At 47.5% G+C, this 24,076-nt stretch overlaps 1 protein-coding gene across 7 annotated transcripts in view; it reads left to right on the forward strand.

Moving 5' to 3' along the window:
• Window positions 1-24,076, forward strand: part of tacc1 (transforming, acidic coiled-coil containing protein 1) — a 192,005-nt gene that overhangs the window by 72,910 nt on the left and 95,019 nt on the right. Inside the window, exons 1-2 of one of the 7 annotated variants that reach the window (XM_072554137.1) lie at window positions 20,289-20,965; window positions 21,149-21,249. In XM_072554137.1, the coding sequence (XP_072410238.1) occupies window positions 20,841-20,965; window positions 21,149-21,249 (226 nt within the window). In that variant the 5' untranslated portion in view covers window positions 20,289-20,840. Of the gene's footprint in view, window positions 1-20,288; window positions 20,966-21,148; window positions 21,250-24,076 lie in introns of those variants that run through there. The other 6 variants (XM_072554140.1, XM_072554136.1, XM_072554135.1 and 3 more) reach the window with 6 other exon arrangements.

Genomic DNA, 24,076 nt, shown 5'->3' on the forward strand with positions numbered 1-24,076 from the left:
GGACCAGCACAGATCCATTTGACCATCTGATGGGTTGAGTGTGGGTCATCAGGCCAGCACAGGTCCATTTGGCCATCTGATGGGGTGAGTGTGGGACATCAGGACCAGCACAGATCCATTTGACCATCTGATGGGGTGAGTGTGGGACATCAGGACCAGCACAGATCCATTTGACCATCTGATGGGGTGAGTGTGGGTCATCAGGACCAGCACAGATCCATTTGGCTATCTGATGGGGTGAGTGTGGGACATCAGGACCAGCACAGATCCATTTGACCATCTGATGGGGTGAGTGTGGGTCATCAGGACCAGCACAGATCCATTTGACCATCTGATGGGGTGAGTGTGGGACATCAGGACCAGCACAGATCCATTTGACCATCTGATGGGGTGAGTGTGGGTCATCAGGACCAGCACAGATCCATTTGACCATCTGATGGGGTGAGTGTGGGACATCAGGACCAGCACAGATCCATTTGACCATCTGATGGGGTGAGTGTGGGTCATCAGGACCAGCACAGATCTATTTGACCATCTGATGGGGTGAGTGTGGGACATCAGGACCAGCACAGATCCATTTGACCATCTGATGGGGTGAGTGTGGGACATCAGGACCAGCACAGATCCATTTGACCATCTGATGGGGTGAGTGTGGGACATCAGGACCAGCACAGATCCATTTGACCATCTGATGGGGTGAGTGTGGGACATCAGGACCAGCACAGATCCATTTGACCATCTGATGGGGTGAGTGTGGGACATCAGGACCAGCACAGATCCATTTGACCATCTGATGGGGTGAGTGTGGGACATCAGGACCAGCACAGATCCATTTGACCATCTGATGGGGTGAGTGTGGGTCATCAGGACCAGCACAGATCCATTTGGCCATCTGATGGGGTGAGTGTGGGTCATCAGGACCAGCACAGATCCATTTGACCATCTGATGGGGTGAGTGTGGGACATCAGGACCAGCACAGATCCATTTGACCATCTGATGGGGTGAGTGTGGGACATCAGGACCAGCACAGATCCATTTGACCATCTGATGGGGTGAGTGTGGGTCATCAGGACCAGCACAGATCCATTTGGCTATCTGATGGGGTGAGTGTGGGACATCAGGACCAGCACAGATCCATTTGACCATCTGATGGGGTGAGTGTGGGTCATCAGGACCAGCACAGATCCATTTGGCTATCTGATGGGGTGAGTGTGGGACATCAGGACCAGCACAGATCCATTTGACCATCTGATGGGGTGAGTGTGGGACATCAGGACCAGCACAGATCCATTTGACCATCTGATGGGGTGAGTGTGGGACATCAGGACCAGCACAGATCCATTTGACCATCTGATGGGGTGAGTGTGGGATATCAGGACCAGCACAGATCCATTTGACCATCTGATGGGGTGAGTGTGGGACATCAGGACCAGCACAGATCCATTTGACCATCTGATGGGGTGAGTGTGGGACATCAGGACCAGCACAGATCCATTTGGCCATCTGATGGGGTGAGTGTGGGTCATCAGGACCAGCACAGATCCATTTGGCTATCTGATGGGGTGAGTGTGGGACATCAGGACCAGCACAGATCCATTTGACCATCTGATGGGGTGAGTGTGGGACATCAGGACCAGCACAGATCCATTTGACCATCTGATGGGGTGAGTGTGGGACATCAGGACCAGCACAGATCCATTTGACCATCTGATGGGGTGAGTGTGGGACATCAGGACCAGCACAGATCCATTTGACCATCTGATGGGGTGAGTGTGGGTCATCAGTACCAGCACAGATCCATTTGACCATCTGATGGGGTGAGTGTGGGACATCAGGACCAGCACAGATCCATTTGGATATCTGATGGGGTGAGTGTGGGTCATCAGGACCAGCATAGATCCATTTGGCCATCTGATGGGGTGAGTGTGGGACATCAGGACCAGCACAGATCCATTTGACCATCTGATGGGGTGAGTGTGGGACATCAGGACCAGCACAGATCCATTTGACCATCTGATGGGGTGAGTGTGGGACATCAGGACCAGCACAGATCCATTTGACCATCTGATGGGGTGAGTGTGGGACATCAGGACCAGCACAGATCCATTTGACCATCTGATGGGGTGAGTGTGGGACATCAGGACCAGCACAGATCCATTTGACCATCTGATGGGGTGAGTGTGGGACATCAGGACCAGCACAGATCCATTTGACCATCTGATGGGGTGAGTGTGGGACATCAGGACCAGCACAGATCCATTTGACCATCTGATGGGGTGAGTGTGGGACATCAGGACCAGCACAGATCCATTTGACCATCTGATGGGGTGAGTGTGGGTCATCAGGACCAGCACAGATCCATTTGGCCATCTGATGGGGTGAGTGTGGGTCATCAGGACCAGCACAGATCCATTTGACCATCTGATGGGGTGAGTGTGGGACATCAGGACCAGCACAGATCCATTTGACCATCTGATGGGGTGAGTGTGGGACATCAGGACCAGCACAGATCCATTTGACCATCTGATGGGGTGAGTGTGGGTCATCAGGACCAGCACAGATCCATTTGGCTATCTGATGGGGTGAGTGTGGGACATCAGGACCAGCACAGATCAATTTGACCATCTGATGGGGTGAGTGTGGGTCATCAGGACCAGCACAGATCCATTTGGCTATCTGATGGGGTGAGTGTGGGACATCAGGACCAGCACAGATCCATTTGACCATCTGATGGGGTGAGTGTGGGACATCAGGACCAGCACAGATCCATTTGACCATCTGATGGGGTGAGTGTGGGACATCAGGACCAGCACAGATCCATTTGACCATCTGATGGGGTGAGTGTGGGATATCAGGACCAGCACAGATCCATTTGACCATCTGATGGGGTGAGTGTGGGACATCAGGACCAGCACAGATCCATTTGACCATCTGATGGGGTGAGTGTGGGACATCAGGACCAGCACAGATCCATTTGGCCATCTGATGGGGTGAGTGTGGGTCATCAGGACCAGCACAGATCCATTTGGCTATCTGATGGGGTGAGTGTGGGACATCAGGACCAGCACAGATCCATTTGACCATCTGATGGGGTGAGTGTGGGACATCAGGACCAGCACAGATCCATTTGACCATCTGATGGGGTGAGTGTGGGACATCAGGACCAGCACAGATCCATTTGACCATCTGATGGGGTGAGTGTGGGACATCAGGACCAGCACAGATCCATTTGACCATCTGATGGGGTGAGTGTGGGTCATCAGTACCAGCACAGATCCATTTGACCATCTGATGGGGTGAGTGTGGGACATCAGGACCAGCACAGATCCATTTGGATATCTGATGGGGTGAGTGTGGGTCATCAGGACCAGCATAGATCCATTTGGCCATCTGATGGGGTGAGTGTGGGACATCAGGACCAGCACAGATCCATTTGGCTATCTGATGGGGTGAGTGTGGGACATCAGGACCAGCACAGATACATTTGGCCATCTGATGGGGTGAGTGTGGGACATCAGGACCAGCACAGATCCATTTGACCATCTGATGGGGTGAGTGTGGGTCATCAGGACCAGCACAGATCCATTTGGCCATCTGATGGGGTGAGTGTGGGACATCAGGACCAGCACAGATCCATTTGGCTATCTGATGGGGTGAGTGTGGGACATCAGGACCAGCACAGATCCATTTGGCCATCTGATGGGGTGAGTGTGGGACATCAGGACCAGCACAGATCCATTTGACCATCTGATGGGGTGAGTGTGGGTCATCAGGACCAGCACAGATCCATTTGGCCATCTGATGGGGTGAGTGTGGGACATCAGGACCAGCACAGATCCATTTGACCATCTGATGGGGTGAGTGTGGGTCATCAGGCCAGCACAGATCCATTTGGCCATCTGATGGGGTGAGTGTGGGACATCAGGACCAGCACAGATCCATTTGACCATCTGATGGGGTGAGTGTGGGACATCAGGACCAGCACAGATCCATTTGACCATCTGATGGGGTGAGTGTGGGTCATCAGGACCAGCACAGATCCATTTGGCTATCTGATGGGGTGAGTGTGGGACATCAGGACCAGCACAGATCCATTTGACCATCTGATGGGGTGAGTGTGGGTCATCAGGACCAGCACAGATCCATTTGACCATCTGATGGGGTGAGTGTGGGACATCAGGACCAGCACAGATCCATTTGACCATCTGATGGGGTGAGTGTGTGTCATCAGGACCAGCACAGATCCATTTGACCATCTGATGGGGTGAGTGTGGGTCATCAGGACCAGCACAGATCCATTTGGCCATCTGATGGGGTGAGTGTGGGACATCAGGACCAGCACAGATCCATTTGACCATCTGATGGGGTGAGTGTGGGTCATCAGGACCAGCACAGATCCATTTGACCATCTGATGGGGTGAGTGTGGGACATCAGGACCAGCACAGATCCATTTGACCATCTGATGGGGTGAGTGTGGGTCATCAGTACCAGCACAGATCCATTTGGCCATCTGATGGGGTGAGTGTGGGTCATCAGGACCAGCACAGATCCATTTGTCCATCTGATGGGGTGTGTGTGGGACATCAGGACCAGCACAGATCCATTTGACCATCTGATGGGGTGAGTGTGGGTCATCAGTACCAGCACAGATCCATTTGGCCATCTGATGGGGTGAGTGTGGGACATCAGGACCAGCACAGATCCATTTGGCTATCTGATGGGGTGAGTGTGGGACATCAGGACCAGCACAGATCCATTTGACCATCTGATGGGGTGAGTGTGGGTCATCAGGACCAGCACAGATCCATTTGACCATCTGATGGGGTGAGTGTGGGACATCAGGACCAGCACAGATCCATTTGGCCATCTGATTGGGTGAGTGTGGGTCATCAGGACCAGCACAGATCCATTTGGCCATCTGATGGGGTGAGTGTGGGAGATCAGGACCAGCACAGATCCATTTGGCTATCTGATGGGGTGAGTGTGGGTCATCAGGACCAGCAGAGATCCATTTGACCATCTGATGGGGTGAGTGTGGGACATCAGGACCAGCACAGATCCATTTGATCATCTGATGGGGTGAGTGTGGGTCATCAGTACCAGCACAGATCCATTTGGCCATCTGATGGGGTGAGTGTGGGACATCAGGACCAGCACAGATCCATTTGACCATCTGATGGGGTGAGTGTGGGTCATCAGGACCAGCACAGATCCATTTGACCATCTGATGGGGTGAGTGTGGGACATCAGGACCAGCACAGATCCATTTGATCATCTGATGGGGTGAGTGTGGGTCATCAGGACCAGCACAGATCCATTTGACCATCTGATGGGGTGAGTGTGGGTCATCAGGACCAGCACAGATCCATTTGACCATCTGATGGGGTGTGTGTGGGACATCAGGACCAGCACAGATCCATTTGACCATCTGATGGGGTGAGTGTGGGTCATCAGGACCAGCACAGATCCATTTGACCATCTGATGGGGTGAGTGTGGGTCATCAGGACCAGCACAGATCCATTTGACCATCTGATGGGGTGAGTGTGGGACATCAGGACCAGCACAGATCCATTTGACCATCTGATGGGGTGAGTGTGGGTCATCAGGACCAGCACAGATCCATTTGACCATCTGATGGGGTGAGTGTGGGACATCAGGACCAGCACAGATCCATTTGACCATCTGATGGGGTGAGTGTGGGACATCAGGACCAGCACAGATCCATTTGATCATCTGATGGGGTGAGTGTGGGACATCAGGACCAGCACAGATCCATTTGGCCATCTGATGGGGTGAGTGTGGGTCATCAGGACCAGCACAGATCCATTTGACCATCTGATGGGGTGAGTGTGGGTCATCAGGACCAGCACAGATCCATTTGGCCATCTGATGGGGTGAGTGTGGGACATCAGGACCAGCACAGATCCATTTGACCATCTGATGGGGTGAGTGTGGGACATCAGGACCAGCACAGATCCATTTGACCATCTGATGGGGTGAGTGTGGGACATCAGGACCAGCACAGATCCATTTGACCATCTGATGGGGTGAGTGTGGGTCATCAGGACCAGCACAGATCCATTTGACCATCTGATGGGGTGAGTGTGGGACATCAGGACCAGCACAGATCCATTTGACCATCTGATGGGGTGAGTGTGGGAGATCAGGACCAGCACAGATCCATTTAGCCACCTGGCCTGTCACTGTGCTGACATTATATAGGCCGTGGTTGTTATGAATGCCAGCATTGGGTGTAGCAATGAACGTGCAGTGGCAGTGCAATATCAGAGTGGCAGCAACAAATGCTGGTCATAAAGTTAGCACTTCCAACCTCATCTCACTGTGACTATCTTTCGAAGCATGTGCCTTGTCCCCTTCCACTCCCTTCCCTCGACTGATCTATGTGAGGGGTCTGGAAGGCACGCAGGAAATGGCTGAGGCAGCACAGGGGATTGGTAGTTGATTTTGGAAACAAACTGGCCGTGAATACTACGGTGGGGCAAGCACAGACATTGACCATCACTGTGCCTGGCCACAGAGTCACAGCAGGCAGCACAGGAGCAAACCAATCCTGGAGTCTATCATGATCAGCTGAGTTCACCAGCCAGAGGACACTTTGGTGTTCCAAACCTGAATGTATCCTCTGCTCAAGGGAGAAGGTTTTAAGGACACAATTGGTGTGGGGCTGCAACGTGTGGTTTATTCTTAAAATTGTGAAACAAGTTGGCAAAGTTAGTAGAGTCTGTGTTGTTCCATCCAATGCAACACATTGCGAATGGTAACACTTCAACAGAGACCTTTGCTGACAACATTCCCACTTTCTCAAAAGCTTGGAACCACATTCCTGCTCCACACATCTGTTCATGAAAGTGTATCATGCAGGAACAGGGATTCTGGGGACAAAGTGATTTCCAAACGATGGAAAGAGAAATCTTTCCACTGGAACTGTACTGTCCTGCTGGAATCCTGCTTGGATTCCGAACCTGTTGTGATGTTTATATCAACAGCAATCTGCCTTCGTGAAGCAGATCTTTTCCAGAGAAATACACCCCAAAATCCATCATGAGATTAGGAGGTAGTGAGGACTGCAGGTGCTGGAGAGTCAGAGTCAAAAAGAGAGACCATATCGAGAGCAACGGACACAGGAGATGAGGTGGGTGGATGGGCAGGAAAATCTCTGCCAGATGTGGAAGGATCCTTTGGGGTCTTGGATGGAGATGAGGGGAGAGGTGTGGATGTAGTTCTTACACCTCTTGAGGTGGCAAGGAAAGGTGCTGTGAGTGGAGGGTGGGTTGGTGGGGTGGGGGTGTGGATCTAATGAGAGGGTCACAGAGGAAGTGGTCTCTGTGGAATGTGGATAGGGGTGGGGAGGGAAATATATCTCTGGTGGTGGGGTCTGATTGTCGGTGGTGGAAATGGCAGAGGATGATGCTCTGGAAGGTGAGGAGCTGGGGGGGGTTCTATTCTTGTTGGAGTTGGAGGGGTGGGGTTCAAGGGCAGAGGTGCGGGAAGTGGAGGAGATGCACTATAGGTGTGGTTGATCAGGTGGGAGGGGAAATTGAAATACAGGGCCATCTGGGATGTCCTGGAGTGGAACTGCTCCTCCTGGGAGCAGATATGGCAGAGGCAGAATGGATAGCATTTTTACAGGAGGGGGGATGGGAGGTGGTATAGTCAAGATAGCTGTGGGAGTCAGTGGGTTTGAAATAGTTGTCCATGTTGAGTCAGTTGCCAGAGATAGAGACTGAGACGTCCAGAAGGGAAGGAGGGTCCAAGATGGTCCACGCGAAGTTGAGGTTGGGTTGGAAGGTGTTTGTGAAGTTGATGAACTGTTTAATCTCCTCGTGGAAGCACGAGGTGGCACCGATACAGTCATCGATGTAGTGAAGTAAAAGGTGCCAGTGTAGGTGTGGAAGGTGAACTGTTCCATGTTCCTGACAAAGAGGCAGGCATAACTGGGGCCCATGTGGGTGCCCATGGCTACCCCTTTAGTTTGGAGGAAGTGGGAGGATTTGAAAGAGAAGTTGTTGAAAGTGAGGACCAGTTCTGCCAATTAAATGGGTGCATCAGTGGAAGGGTACTGGATAGGTCAGCGGGTGATGAAGAAACTGAGGGCTTGGAGGGCCATGGCGGATGGACATGTTCAGGGATTGGATGTCCATGGTGAAGATGAGACATTGGGGAACAGGGTAGTGAAAGTCATGGAGGAGGTGGAGGGCATGGGTGGATTCCTGAACGTATGTGTGGAGATCCTCGACCAAGGGGAACAGGACGTTTTCAAGACATGAGGAGATAATTTGGTGGGGCAGGAGTAGGCAGAGACAATAGGTTGACTGGAGCAGTCAGGTTGTGAATTTTAGGTAAGAGGGAGAACTGGGTGGTGCGCAGTTCTGGGACTGTGTGGTTAGAGGCTGTGAATAACCTTCAGTTCACCTGGACCATTTCTGACACCTCCCTCCCCTTCCTGAACCTCTCCATCTCCGGCGACTGACTCAACTCAGACATCTACTACAAACCCACTGACTCCCACAGCTACCTGGACAACACCTCCTCCCACCCGGCTTCCTGTAAAATTGCTATCCCAATTCCCAATTCCTTCACCTCCGCCGCATCTGCTCCCAGGAGGAGCAATTCTACTCCTGGACATCCCAAATGGTCTCGTATTTCAAAGACCGCAATTTCCCTTCCCATGTGGTCAACAATGCCCTCCAGCACATACAGTCATAGCGTTATAGAGATGTACAGCATGGAAACAGACCCTTCGGTCCAACCTGTCAGTGCTGACCAGATATCCCATCCCAACCTAGTCCCACCTGCCAGCACCTGGCCCATATCCCTCCAAACCCTTCCTATTCATGTACTCATCCAGATGCCTCTTAATTGTTGCAATTGTACCAGCCTCCACCACATCCACTGGCAGCTCATTCCATACACGGACTCCACTTCCCACACCTCCGCCCTGGAACTCCATGCCTCCAACTACAATAAGGATACAATACTTCCCCACACTCCTGGTCCTCATCTTCCACCCCACCAACCTCTGGATACAACACATCATCCTCCACCATTTCTGCCATCTACAGTCAGACCCCACCAGCAGGGAGAATTTCCCTCCCCACCCCTATCAGCATTCCACAGAGATCATGTGACTCTCTCGTTAGGTCCACATCCTCCACCAACCCACCCTCCACTCCTGGCATCTTCCCTTACTCCTATAAGAAGTGCAAAGTCTGCACCCACACATCCGTCCCCACCTCCACCTCAGACCAAGGCTTTAAAGGAACCCTACACATCTGGCAGAGATATCACTGAACATCCAAACACCTCATCTACTGTGTTCATTGTTCTTGATGTGGTCTCCTCTACATTGGGGAGACAGGACGCCAAGTTGTGGAACGTTTCAGAGACCATCTCCGGGATATACCACCCCACAACCCCACTGCCCTGTGGCTGACCACTTCCACTGTCCCTCCCACTCCATCAAGGACATGCAAGTCCTGGGCCTCCTCCACCGCCAAATCCTAGCCACCCGACACCTGGAAGAAGAACGTCTCATTTTCTGCCTTGGAACCCTTCAACCACACGGCATCAACATCGACTTCACCAGGTTCTACATCTCCCTCCCCTCACCTCATCCCAGATCCAACCCTCCAATTTGGCATCACTCTCCATCTTCCTTCCCACCTATCCGCTCCATCCTCCGCTCTGACCTATTACCATCAGCCCCCCACACCTGCATCAACCTAATGTCTTTCCACCCCAACCTGCTATTTATCTCTCAGCCCCTTTCCCCTCCTCCCCACCATTCCTGATGAAGAGCTTATGTCTGAAACATCGACTCGCCTGTTTCTAAGAGGCTGCCTGACCTGCTGTGCTTTTCCAGCACCACACCTTTTGACCCTATCCACCATGAGATGTAGGGACAGCCTAAAACATAGAGTTTTGGGGTTGGGTGAACCAAAACCATGGTCACAGAGATGGCTTTTCAGAAGGGCTTTGAAGAAACAGACAAAAGCTGGTGAGGTTTAGCCCAGGTTTTCTTGAGAATGGGACCCAGGCAGCTGAAAACATGACTGCCCACCCTCTCCTTTCAGCCATGAACAACAAGCCAGAGCCAATGGTACAGAGAATTGGGGAGGTGTTTGCTGATGCAGAGGAGACTATAAGTCTGGTGTAAGGCTTAGGAGGATTCAGGTTTGAGATATGAATGGAACCTGAGTGAATTGGTGATCTGACGAAGGGGAGAGTTCAGTAATAAGTGTTCAAATCACTCATTTTGTTTTATCCCTCCACTGGCTATTAATAAATAACAGAAAGTGTTGTGTCAAGCTTCCTGATTTGATCAAATGAATATTTCTCGTGCATAGAGTTATAGAGTCATAGAGATGTACAGCATGGTCTCTTTGTTCAACAACACTCCCAAGGACCTTACTGTTCTGATTTGCTTTCCCAAAATGCAACATCGCACATTTATCTGAATTAAACTCCATTTGCCACTTCTCAGTCCATTGGCCCATCTGATCAAGATCCTGTTGTATTCTGAGCTAACTTCCTTCACTGTCCACTATACCTCCAATTTTGGTGTCAGCTGCAAACTTACTAACTATACCTCCTCTGTTCACATCCAAATTATTGATATAAATGACGGAAAGTAATGGGCTCAGCACCGATCCTTGTGGCACTCCACTGGTCACAGGCCTCCAGTCTGAAAAGCAACCCTCCATCTTCTACCTTTGAGCCAGTTCAGTATCCACATGGCTAGTTCTCCCTGTATTCCATGTGATCTAACCTTGCTAACCAGTCTCCCAAGAGGAACCTTGTTGAACGCCTTACTCAGGTCCATATAGATCACGTCCACTGCTCTGCCCTCAGCAATCCTCTTTGTTACTTCTTCAAAAAACTCAGTCAAGTTGGTGAGACATGATTTCCCACACACAAAGCCATGTTGATTATCCCTGATCAGTCCTTGCCTTTCTAAATACAAGTAAATCCTGTCCATCAGGATTCCCTCCAACAACTTGCCCACCACCAACGTCAGGTTCACTGGTCTATAGTTCCCTAGCTTTTCCTTACCACCCTTCTTAAGCAGTGGCACCACAGTAGCCAACCTCCAGTCTTCTGGCACCTCACCTGTGATATTGATGATACAAATATCTCAGCAAGGGGCCCAGCAATCACTTCCCTAGCTTCCCACAGAGTTCTAGGGTATACCTGATCAGGTCCTGAGGATTTATCCACTTTTATGCATTTTAAGACAACCAACACCCCCTCCTCTGTCATATGGACATTTTTCAAGATGTCACCACCTATTTCCTCACATTCTAGATCTTCCATGTCTTTTCCCACAGTTAACACTGATGCAAAATACTTGTTTATTATCGACCCCATCTCCTGCGACTCCACACAAAGGCTGCAATGCTGATCTTTGAGGGGCTCTATTCTCTCCCTAGTTACCCTTTTGTCCTTAATGTTTTTGTAACCTCCCTTTGGATTTTCCTTAACTCTATTTGCCAAAGCTATCTCATGTCCCCTTTTTGCCCTCCTGATTTCCCTCTTAAGTATACTCCTCCTGCCTTTATACTCTTCTAAGGATTCACTCAATTTCTCCTGTCTATACCTGATATATACTTCCTTCTTTTTCTTAACCAAAAACCTCAATTTCTCTCATCATCTTGCATTCCCTATACCTACCAGCCTTTCCTTTCACCCTCACAGGAATATGTTGTCTCTCTACTCTTATTATCTCATTCCTGAAGGCTTCCCATTTTCCAGCCGTCCCTTTACCTGCGAACATCTGCTCCCAATCAACTTTTGAAAGTTCTTGCCTAATACCATCAAAATTAGCCTTGCTCCAAATTCAAACTTCAACTTAGTCAGTGGTCTGTTGGACCCATCATGAAAAGAGGGATGCACAGTATTAGCCAGGCTTTTACTCAAAACCAGTTGCCCAAACTAGTTTGAAAGTGATCATTTCATATGAGTGTGAGGCCTGGATTGCAAATGCGGGAAGTGTAAAACGTTCCACCTTGATGGAGTTCACAGAGGCCATGTCTGCTGAAAGTCCCAGCATGTGCTCCACATTTCACCAATCTGGGTGCCAAGTTCCAAGTTGGATCAACCCATCAGGAAATCTGCACCTTGCCTATCCATCAGTTAAAGAGGCTGCTCCCCACCAGCCACCTCCACCACTTCCACCTCCCTGGATACCTCATCACCCTCCCACTCCAGGTGCCAGGCTCTCTCAATCTTTGCCAATCCTCTCCAGAGGGAAAGACAAAGGATCTCGTCACCACTCAGAGGCTGAGATCAGATACAGCTCAACAAGGAATGAGAGACAGTGGAAGCTGCTGTCTTTATCTGCCTATTGTGTGGCTCTGTAACCCTGGTTGACCCTTGGAGAGTAAGTGTACAATACACACTGGCGTGCCTGAGAATTTCCTGCGAAACACAGGAAGGATTTGGGTTATTGAGTTGGAGTCATAAAATCCTTGTCTCATAGAGCTTTCATAGCCAGGAGAAAGGCTATTCAACCCATCACGTCTGCACTGGGCATCAAACATCCAACTCTTCTCATCCCATTTTCCAGCACCTAGCCCATCACCTTCAATGTTGCGGTGTTTTGATTGCTCATCTGAAATACTTATGAAATACCTTCAGGTCCCCTGTCTCGACCACCCTTTCAGACAGTGAGTTCCAGATGCACACCACCCCCTTTTCCTCAAATCCCCTCTAAATCTCCTGCTTCCTACCTGAAAACTGTGCCCTCTGCTTATTGTTGCCTCTACCAAGGGGAAAGGCTTCTCCCTGTGAAGCCTGTTTATGCCCCTCAGAACTTTGTACACCTCAGCTGGGTACCCCTGCCCCCGTCAGCCCTCTGATGAAAACAATCCCAGTCTAGGAATGATGAAGGGCTTTTGCTTGAAACGTGGATTTTCCTGCTCCTCGGATGCTGCCTGATCTGCTGTGCTTTTCCAGCACCACTCTAATCTCGACCATGATCTCCAGCATCTGTATTCCTCACTTTCACCTTGAAAACAATCCCAAACTACCAAGATTTGGGAGGACCCTGAACCTGTGCCAGAAGATTATTATTCCACTTATTTGGTTTCCTCTTATCCAGTGTATACTTTGGGTTTCAGTTGTTTGGCACCCACTTTTACTTGGTGCTTTTGATGCTGGCTGTTCTGCTCTCGACATGGACGGACCTGTTGTGTAGTTTCACCAATTCATGCTTTTATTTCAGTGGGGAGAAATTGCTGTGGCATTTTCCCAGACCTAAGGGGATGTGTGAGGCTGACAGTAGGACAGCCAGATTTATAGATATGTCTCCTGCCTTTCTTTAAAACAAAGTGACTTCACTGTACAAACTGCCAATTTCGAAGCACAATGGTTCCTTCAAAACCTCCCAGCTTGTCTGCTGTCAAGTCTGATTATATTTAGCTGTGGGTGGGGTGCTGCATTTTGTCATGTCTGTGACTCGGTGCTTTATCACATTCGACTCAGGAAACCTTTGTTTACCTGCACTGTCAGAACTTCAAACAAAATTATGAATTAACAACAATAATGTGCAGATGTGTAGCACCACAAATGTCGTGCAAATCAAGGTTACACCACAGAAGCCTCATCGAACAAAATTTGATCTTGAACCATGTGAGGTGAAACTGACCATAAGGAACAGGAACAGGAGAGGCCATTCAGCCCCTCGAGCCTTCTGCGCTATTCAATAGGATTATGGCTGATCCAACATTCCCCATGTCCACTTTCCTGCCCTTAGCCCATCATCCTTGATTCCCCTTCTGTCTCAGCCTCAAAAATACACAAGGACTCTGTTCCCTGAGCTCCCTGTGACAAGGAGTTCCAGAGACTCTCAAAACTCTGAGAGAAGAAATTCCTCCTCACCTCGGTCTTAATTTGGCACCTCTCTATTCTGAGACTGTGCAGTTTCTTTCTCCAAGTTATTTGGACAAATAACCAAAATTGCTTGACTCTAAAATTAGGTTTTAAGTTACGGATTAAAGAAGAGAGAGGGAGAGGGGGTAGAGACTGAGGGTGGGACTTCCGGAGCTGAGGACTCAGTGATAGATGAAAACATGGCTGCCAGTGGGGGCGGAGCAATTTCAAAAGTGGATGTGCAAGAGGTCAATTTTTGAGGAGACCAGAGAATTTGGAGGATTGTACAACCAGAAGAGGTCACACAGAGAGGGAGGGGTGAGACCATGGAGGAATCTGAAATCAAGAAGGAACATTATCACATTGAGACATTGCCTGGCCAGTGATAAATGGACATCAGGGAGCATAGGGGGTGATTGGTGAATGCGACTTTGTGCAACTGGGGCTCCAGATGTGCATATAATCTAATTGATAATTCTTCAAAGAAGAAATATTAAAACTGTTCTCAAGTCAACCTATCAATAATCAAATAACACAACATCATCGAGTTTGCTCTTTAAATATATAATAATTTCTAGACATTGCAAGCCACATCTAAAGTAAGTAGCAAAGTTCAGTGTGCACAATCAGAAAAGTTAAATAGTGAATATTTGAAGCCACAAAAAATGTTCAGAATACATGAAAAATAGATAAACATTTTGAAAGAAACAGAAAGTACAATAAGTATAAACAGATTTGGAATTTCTAATTTATTATTTGTAAACAGTGTGGCTTTGCTTAATAATTTGACTGACTTAATTTTCTGTATACACACAGAAAACACAGCAAAACACACACATGTAAAAACACACAAATATGGACAAATACACACAGGCATAAACTTATACACACAGGCATAAACACACACAAACATGTATTTCAGACACACACACCTACACACACGCACACAAACAAAACAGGGAAATAGAAGTTTCAGAAATTTGTTCCACACAGCTGCCTAGTTGTTGAGAGTCTAAAACTATAATATGAGACATGACATGGAGAATAGTGTAGGCAATTAACAATTGGGAAAGCTGACTCAAACACCAGGTTAGCAGGAAGTAAAGTTTGTGGAGAGGAGGGGAACATTCTGTGTGCATGCTGTAAAAGCAAAGAAGGAAGCAAATCCACTAAAGGTGAAGAAACTGAAATTGTACAAGTTTTTTCATTGTTATTAATGCTTTCTACTGTTGTCTTCAGGAGTTTCCTGTTAATGGATTCATGTTGGCTGACTGTGGGTTGCACACCAGTATTGAATAGTGATGAATGAATGATAGCCATTTGAGGAATGAGGCTGGGTCATGTTTCCCTTTCGTCAAAGTATGGCTTGAGATCTGAAGACCTGATAAAACCCTGCTGGCTTCACTTATTTTTTTTCAATTTAGCCTATTTTCCAGTCAACCTGCTCAGAGATGTTATTACACACCACTGGAGCAGGTGGGACTTGAACCCCAGTCTCTTGGTCCAATAAGTCCACCACTGTGCTCTTATTGTCTGTCACCGAATGAGAATTCTAGTTAACACCAGCACAGTGCACAAATTCCAACCTGATCAAGATTTGACAAGGAAGCCAGGCATTGGGAATTAATCTCGTGCAGTGGGACCCAAGAGAGATGGTATAGGATTCCCCCCATGGCAAGCTTCCTAATGTCTGGAGAAATTACAGCTTTTCTTATAGTATTAACAATGGATTAAAATTATAATGTGTAAAAAGACTTGCATTTGAGATAGTGCCTTTCATGACCTCAGAACGTCCCTGAATTCTTTGTAGACAACGCAGTCATTTTACTGTCATGTGGGAATCAAGGCAACCAATTTGTGCACAGCAAGCTCCCAAAACAGCAGTGAGGTTTCAAGTGAGATGACAGGAATAAATATGAACCAGGCCACCAGAGATCAACGCCTCTTGCTCTTTGTCAAGCAATGTCAAAGGATTTTTATGTCAAAGCTGACTGGGCCATATCTTAACTTCCTCAGGCCTGCACTGGAGTATTAGCCCAGAATTCTAAGCCCATTATCTGGAGCATGACACAAACCCTCAGATAACTGTTCTGAGTCAGAGACATGTGTGCTGCAGTGAGTCACAGCTGGTAATGTGCTGACATACAAATAAAAGCAGAAGAAATAGGAGCAAGAGAAGAATAATCACAGTGTGTGTGAAATTCCACTTGTCTGCCACTGAATGAACATACCTAATGGCATAGGAGTGTCCAAGCTTTCTGTCTCTCTGAATCATTAAGAGTGTGCACCATTATCCCCCAGGGTAATAGATAACAGTACAAATTCCATTCATTTCTTACAGTCTCACGTTGCTGGTGCTGACAGATCCTGATGTTCTGATCTGGGTTTTATGTCTCATAAAGGCCAAAAGAGCCAAAAGAATTGATTTTGAGCCCCCAGACCCATACCATTTAAACAGGATAATTCATTGAGTAAGAGATGTGTGCCCCAAGTAGAAATGAAATACTTGAGTTTTGAGAGGCAGATTGGCAAGCTTTCAAAGACTACGAAAGCCCAACAGACAGTCAGAACCACTCCGGGTGAGATCTTTTGATAAATGAGCAAAAGAACTTTGTGCAAATGCTCATTGTACTTCTCTTAACTATGTATGGGGTGGGTTCAGTCTGCAGGAGTTGTGGGGGATTTTTTGTGTTTGTTGGTTGGATGTGGGCAGCACAGATTCAGCCAGCACTTTTTGCCCATTCCCAAGTGCCCTTGAGAAGGTGGTGGTGAGCTGCCTTCTTGAACCACTGTATTCCATGTTGTATTTGGATACCCATGGTGCTGTATCAGGAGAAGATTTCAAAAGGCAATAGCCTCATGAACCCCATATTCCTGTTATCAGTGCGCAATGACACTGGTAATGGTCAGTGAGCAGCTCTCCAGTGAACATAGACAATCACGGGTGGATGGAGAACAGGGAAAAGTACTTCTTAAAAACGAGATCGATATTAAACTCATAACAGTAGGTGGAATGAATTTGACTGCTGATCTTACTTGGAATCAGATTTGATCTTAGGAAAGAAAAGACTTGCATACATGTGTGGACAGCACTGCAGCCTCACAGTGTCAGGGATCCGGGTTCAATCCCCATCTCAGGCGACTGACTGTGTGGAGTTTGCACATTCTCCCCGTGTCTGTGCGGGTTTGCTCTGGTTTCCTCCCACAGTCCAAAAATGTACAGGTTAGATGAACTGGCCATGATAAGTTGCCCCTAGTGTCAGGGGCAAATGTAAGGGTCTGGGTAAGTTGCACTTTGGTGGGTCGGTGTAAACGTGTTGGGCCGAAGGGCCTATTTCCACACTGTAATCTAATGTAACACCTGTCATGATCAACAGCCATCTTGATGTGGAAGAAAAGTGACATTCCCAGTGAGCTACACCAATTTTAATGGCTTGGCAAGTTCTGAACTAATATCTTGAATTTTGAAAGGAGAATAATCTGGGATCTGTTGAAGACTACTGAACAGACATCTACCTTGGCATTCTGTGAGAGTAGAACCAGAGGTTGTGAAGTTATAACAATCAGCAATCGCCACTGGATGTTATAGCACTGCCTCCAACAGCAGGTGGCAATGGTGGGGGAGAGAACATCAGTTTCTCTGGACCTGTTCCCGCAGTGAGCGGTGTGTTTGTAAACTGGGGAGCTGAGAGACAGGTTGACCATGGGCAAGACATGTAGAAGAAGGAAAGATATGAAACCTGCAAGGGTGCAGAATATTTACAAGGATATAGAACATAGAACATAGAAAAGGACAGCACAGAACAGGCCCTCTGGCCCACGAGGTTGTGCTGAGATTTAATCCTAATGTAAAATATAGTAACTTAACCTGCACACCCCTCAACTCACTGTTATCCATGTTCATGTCCAGCAGTCACTTAAATGTCCCCAATGACTCTGCTTCCACCACCTCAACTGGCTACGCATTCCATGCATTCACAACTCTCTGCATAAAGAACCTACCTCTGACGCTTTGTACCTTCCTCCTAATATCTTCAAACTATGACTTTGCATACCAGTCAATCCGGCCCTGGGGAAAAGTCAGGGTTGGAGGATTTGAGCTGTAGGGAGAGGCTCAATCGGCTGGGGCTGTTTTTCCTGGAGCATCTGGGGCTCGGGGGTGACCTTATGGAAGTTCACAAAATCATGACGGGCATGGATTGGGTGAATAGCCACGGTCTTTTCCCCAGGGTAGGGAAGTCCAAAACAAGAGGGCATAGGTTTTCAGGTGGTAGGACAAAGAATGAAAAGGGACCCAGGTGGCAACTTGTTCACCAGAGCTTGGTGTGTGTGTGGAATGAGCTGCCAGAGGAAGTGGTGGAGGCTGGTACAATGACAACATTTAAAAGGCATCTAAATGGGTATATCAATAGGAAGGGTTTAGAGGGATATGGCCCAAATGCAGGCAAATGGGACTAGATTACGTTGGGATATCTGGTTGGCATGAACGAGTTGGACCAAAAGGTCTGTTTCCGTGCTGTACATCTCTTATGACGAGAACTTGTGAGTCGGAATGCTCTGATGCAATCAATAGTACAAGGAAGCAGATTTGTAGCAGGCGTGCAACTTCTGGATACCAAACCAGACCAACTGGCGGTCCCCTTGAAGTGGTGAAGCCTCCTGAAGTGAGAGGGAGAGGAGGCAGCAGCCAGGAGTTGGAGCAGGTTGAAAGAGTGATGCATCAGCATTAAAGAACGAGGACTACAATTTGAGCAGAAAACAGCCTCTGAAAAATAGCAAGAAAGTTGGTATGTGGTCGTAGAGCTACAGCAGACCAACATAGATCAGTGGGGCAAAACCATGGAGTTTGAGAGGCCATGAGGGGAGAAAGATCCTCCATATGTCTGTCAGATAAAGTCACGGGAAGTCAGTTGTCAGAATTTCTGCAACTAAGCTCATTATCCAGCTGATTGGAGATCAGGTGTTAAACTCTGCAACAATTTCCTGATGGATCCGCAATGGAAGGTGAAGATTCATTGTAAATAGCTCATCCCTCTAAGATACACTTTTCTTGTCATACCTGTGAAGATTCTTTGCCAATGCAACCATGAATTCCTCTTTTATGACTTTGTGCAGTGTGTGTTTAAGTCAAAGCATATTACATGTATTCATCGATGGGTGTGGCTGCACTGTCTGACACTATCTGAAGAATTGCTACTGCACCTTTTTCAGGGAGCATTGTGCACCAAGGGAAATGAACAAGGAATCATGAAGGAGCCATTCTGCTTCACTCTCTAGCTGATGGCAGATGCATTCAAATCAATGGAAATGAGGCAAGAAGCTTATCTGGTCCATTTCCAGTCACATTCACCTTTGTAATCTGAGATGCAAATGACATTTATTGCTCAAGGGGACCTTGAATGGCCAGTCTGTGTGTGTTTCATGGCAGGGTAATCATCTCTGTGTGTATGTGTGCCCTTTCCATCTCTCTTTCTCTTTGCTCCTTTCAGAATCTACTTCTTGTTTGATTAAATGTAAGTGACATGGTGTGAAACATAGTTTGATAATACTCCAGTGAAGCACTTTGGTATGTTGGGAAGCAGCAAGGGTCAAAGGGTCCTTGGGGTGCAGGTACACCAGTCTCTTAAAATAGTGAGACAGATTGATAAAGCAGTTAAGAAGTCATATGAGATAATTGGATTCTGCCATTGGCAAGCTTTCAGCTGCCTGGCCCTAAGCTAAGGAATTCCCTCCTTCAATGTCCCTACCTCTCCACCTAAGCACATTATGATTTATCTGTCTTTGCCTACTATGATCCACCTGTACTGCTCACAAATAAAACTTTTCACAACTTAAGTCCACATGACTATAATAAATCAAATCAAATCAAACCGCTCTATGCTCCTCTGAGACATCACTTAATTCCAACATATTTGACTCAGCCTTTGGTCACCAGTCCCTAATGTTGGTGTTTGATCATAATTCTGCCAAGAGTCTGTGCAGATATTAAGGGAGGTTTCACTGAACTGGAAAAGTCTGCATCCTTGAGTTATGCTGCCTGGGGTGCTTCAGAGTTGGGACATCTCAAAACTGTGGTTGATCTTAAAATCTACAGTCTACTGTGGACTTCACTAGCAGAACTGGTTTTCAGCCTCAACGTTAGAGATGGCAAGACAACATCAAAGAGGATAGTAATCAGCAGGTAAACATATATGACCTCATGTGATTGATAATGCAAACTGACCGTACAGAAACACCAACTAATTAATGACCGAATGTCAAGTCTGGAACCTGTGAATGTTGTTCAATTTCGGTTGGAAGTTGGCTTTTGTCTATTTCTCGCCAACACCAGCCATCTTTGAAGCTCCTTGTCATTGCTGCCATAGAAATGCAGTTATGTTGTTGTTTTCTTTCCCCTCATTCGGATCTGCTGTTTCTCATGAAGCTGGGGAGCAGTGGAGTTTTTCAGGGTGCTGGGATTTCACCGCAGAGACAGGACCAGGGGGAGTGAACACACTGACAGACGCCGCTCCCCCTCCCTCCTCCAGCCGCGATAGTACAATCTGAAGGGGGGCGGATCTTGGGAGAATGCTTCTGCTCTTTGCTACCCAGCTGACTCGAGTTTGACATTTCGATGCTGGAAACGGGGTATTTTTTTTTCTCCCTTTGCTCCGGTGGGCACTGAATCCCGTCCTTTTTATTTTGGAGAGGGAGAGAATTGCTGGAGCCGAGAGATCAGATAAGGGCGGCAGTGAGCAGGAACGAGAAGGAACTGCAAGTGCTGTGTAAAATTGCAAGGGGAGGCAGAGGAAGCTGATTTGATGTTTCACATGTAACCACATCCGTGATTTTAGCAGAAGACATTCTCTGACTCTCTCTGACAGACACACACGTCTCTCTTGTTTTAAAGTTTCCCTCCATTTTGTGACAAGCTCCAGGGTAATACACCAGCAAAGCGTTTGTTTCTGATGGCTTTCAGTCCATGGCAGATCCTGTCCCCCATTCAGTGGGCCAAGTGGACATGGTCTGTGGTGAGACCAGGGCCAGGAGCTGAGGACAATGAAGGGGAAGACTCCAGCCCTGAAGAGAAAAGGTTAAGTTTCACACAAGTTGCTGTTTATTAAGCACCGAGTGTGTGCGTGGGGGTGGGGGGAGGCTGGCCGTGTTTTATTTTATTTTTGACTGAAAATGCGTCAGAGAGAATCGATGACAGTCGATTTCCCTCACCCCTCCCCAGTGCTCATTTTCCTCCCCCCCTCTCTGTGTCTCTTCACAGTTCGGACTCCGAAGCGAATTTCGAGACGCCGGAGGGTGAGACACCTGTCCGAGACCAGCCGGAGATAGGTGAGGAAGAAAAGCCAGCGACACACCAGGCAGGTAAGGAGACTCAGCTACCAACGCTTTTCCCCTGTGCTATTTCTGGTGCTCGGGTTGGGGGGGGTAGAGGTGGTAAGGAGGAGGCAGCGGTACATGTTATTGTCGTAGAACTTGACAGCGTGCCAGCTGCAATTGGCCGGACCGTGCTTGAAGGTTTAGCTGTTTTTGAGAGCAATGCGCTGAGTCCATGGGGGAAACTGTGTTAATTCCTCTCTTCCTTGTTACACAACAGAAATTTTCACAACCTTGCTTGATCCCTAACCCCCTCGCAGCCACGCCAACCCCCGAAGCCATTATTTTTCAGCAGAGGTGCAAATGCCTTGGATCGTGTTTTTAAAAAAAATTGTTCCAGCCTGCCAGCGTTTATTTAGTGGAGATTACTAGTGAGTGCATTTGCAGCAAGGGTGTACACTGAAGATTTATCTCAGTACTCAGGATTTACTGAAAAATTTCTGGGAATATTTTCAGAAAGTTGCACAAAATTCCGTTTTCCAACTGTGAATGAAAGGGAACCTTTGAGCTTTCACGCTGCAGGTAGTTGGTTGTATTATGACATCTTAAAATACCTGCATTAGGATTTTGCACACTTTCCCTCACCACTCTCAGCATCACAGAAATAATTGCTTTCGATTACTGCACAATGTGATTTTACAGGAATGGTCATTCATCTCCAATATTAAGACCCTGATAAACATTTAGACAATTGTTTGGAAATATTTCTGATTTTCACCAATGTGGATGTGAGCATAAGAGGTACAGTTAGTAAGTTTGCAGATGACCCCAACATTGGAGGTGTAGTGGACAGCGAAGAGGGTTACCTCAGATTACAACAGGGTCTGGACCAGATGGGCCAATGGGCTGAGGAGTGGCAGATGGAGTTTAATTCAGATAAACGGGAGGTGCTGCATTTTGGGAAAGCAAATCAGAGCAAGACTTATACACTTAATGGTAAGGTCCCAGGGAATGTTGCTGAACAAAGAGACCTTGGAGTGCAGGTTCATAACTCCTTGAAAGTGGAGTCACAGGTAGATAGGATAGTGAAGAAGGCATTTGGTATGGTTTCCTTTATTGGTCAGAGTATTGAGTACCGGAGTTGGGAGGTCAGGTTGTGGCTGTACAGGACATTGGTTGAGCCACTGTTGGATTATTGCGTGCAATTCTGGTCTCCTTCCTATCGGAAACATATTGTGTATCTTGAAAGGGTTCAGAAAAGATTTACAAGGATGTTGCCAGGGTTGGAGGATTTAAGCTATGGGGAGAGGTTAATTGGCTGGGGCTGTTTTCCCTGGAGTGCCAGAGATTGAGGGGTGACCATATAGAGGTTTATAAAATCATGAGCATGGATAGGATAAACAGACAAAGTCTTTTCCCTGGGGGTGAGGGAGTCCAGAACTAGAGGGCACAGGTTTTCGATGAGAGGAAAAAGATGCAAAAGAGACCTAAGAGGCAACCTTTTCAGGCTGGTGTGAGTATGGAATGAGCTGCCAGAGGAAGTGGTGGAGGCTGGTACAATTACAATATTTAAAAGGCATCTGGATGGGTAAATGAATAGGAAGGGTTTGGAGCCGCGTGCTGGCAGGTGGGACTAGATTGGGTTGGGATATCTGGTCAGCATGGATAGGTTGGACCGAAGGGTCTGTTTACATGCTGTACATCTCAATGACTATGACTCTTTGTTGAGGGGTCATAGAAGGTGTTCACCAAGTCTTGGGTTGAGGTCACGTATTGTCACAGACTGATACATCAAGAGAAAGCAGAAAATCATTGTCAAGAGTAATTTTCAGGGCATCGGACTGATTTACCACAAGGTTCAGAGTTCGGAACCTGCGTTTGAGTTAGTAAGATGGATGACCTGGATGAGGGGTGAAGGGTTGTTCATGTTTGTTGGTTGTCTCAAGTTAGGTGGGAAACTAAACTGTGAAGATGATGCAAACAGGATATTAACATCACAACAAAGTGAGCAAGAACAGGGGCGATGCAATAGGTTGTGAAAACAATGACCAGTTTTCAAAAAGTGGAATATTTTTAAACAGTGAGTCACTGGGAAATGTTGATCTTAAGAGAAACCTGGATTCTCTCTTTGAGCTGGAACAAACAATTTGGGAGGTAATGACATAGAATGATAGAGATGTACAGCATGGATCAGACCTTTCCGTCCAATCCGTCCATGCCGACCAGATATTCTAAATTAATCCAGTCCCATTTGCCAGCACTTGGCCCATATCCCTCTAAGCCCATCCAGATGCCTTTTAAAAGTTGTAACTGTACCAGCCTCCACCACATATTGGCCTTTATTACAAAAGGTAAGTAGAGTAAAGAAGCCTTACCATTGTACAGCACCTTTAATGAGACTGTCACTCAAGTTCTGTGTCCAGCTTTGCCTCAGGATGGGCGCAGTTGCCTTCCATGCAGTGTGGGCAATGTTGACTGGAATGTTTTTGGAGATAAGGAAAGTGTCCTGTGAGCAGAGATGATGAGTAACGATACACATCCACTGCAATTAAAAAGCATGAAAGGCAAAGATTGTTATGGGGCTAGTCTGATGTACAAAATGCTGGAGTGAATTGTATCTCTGACCAGGGTGCCTCGACAGTTGGACGTGAACTGAGGTGCAGAATGTTTTCACTCTGGGCATGGTGAATATTTGGAATTTTGTACTCCAGGAGATTTGTGGATGCTAACTAGTTAAGCTCTGATTGATGGATTTTTGGATCGGAGGAGAATTGTGATGTGGGGATAGTGCAGCGAAGCTCAGTTCAAGTGAATTGTGAGGCCAAATGGCAACTCCTACTTGTTCTGCTGTTATTTTGAAATGAATAATGCTCCT

This window comes from Chiloscyllium punctatum, chromosome 35 (assembly GCF_047496795.1).
Source record: "Chiloscyllium punctatum isolate Juve2018m chromosome 35, sChiPun1.3, whole genome shotgun sequence".
In the NCBI taxonomy this organism is placed as follows: Eukaryota; Metazoa; Chordata; class Chondrichthyes; order Orectolobiformes; family Hemiscylliidae; genus Chiloscyllium; species Chiloscyllium punctatum.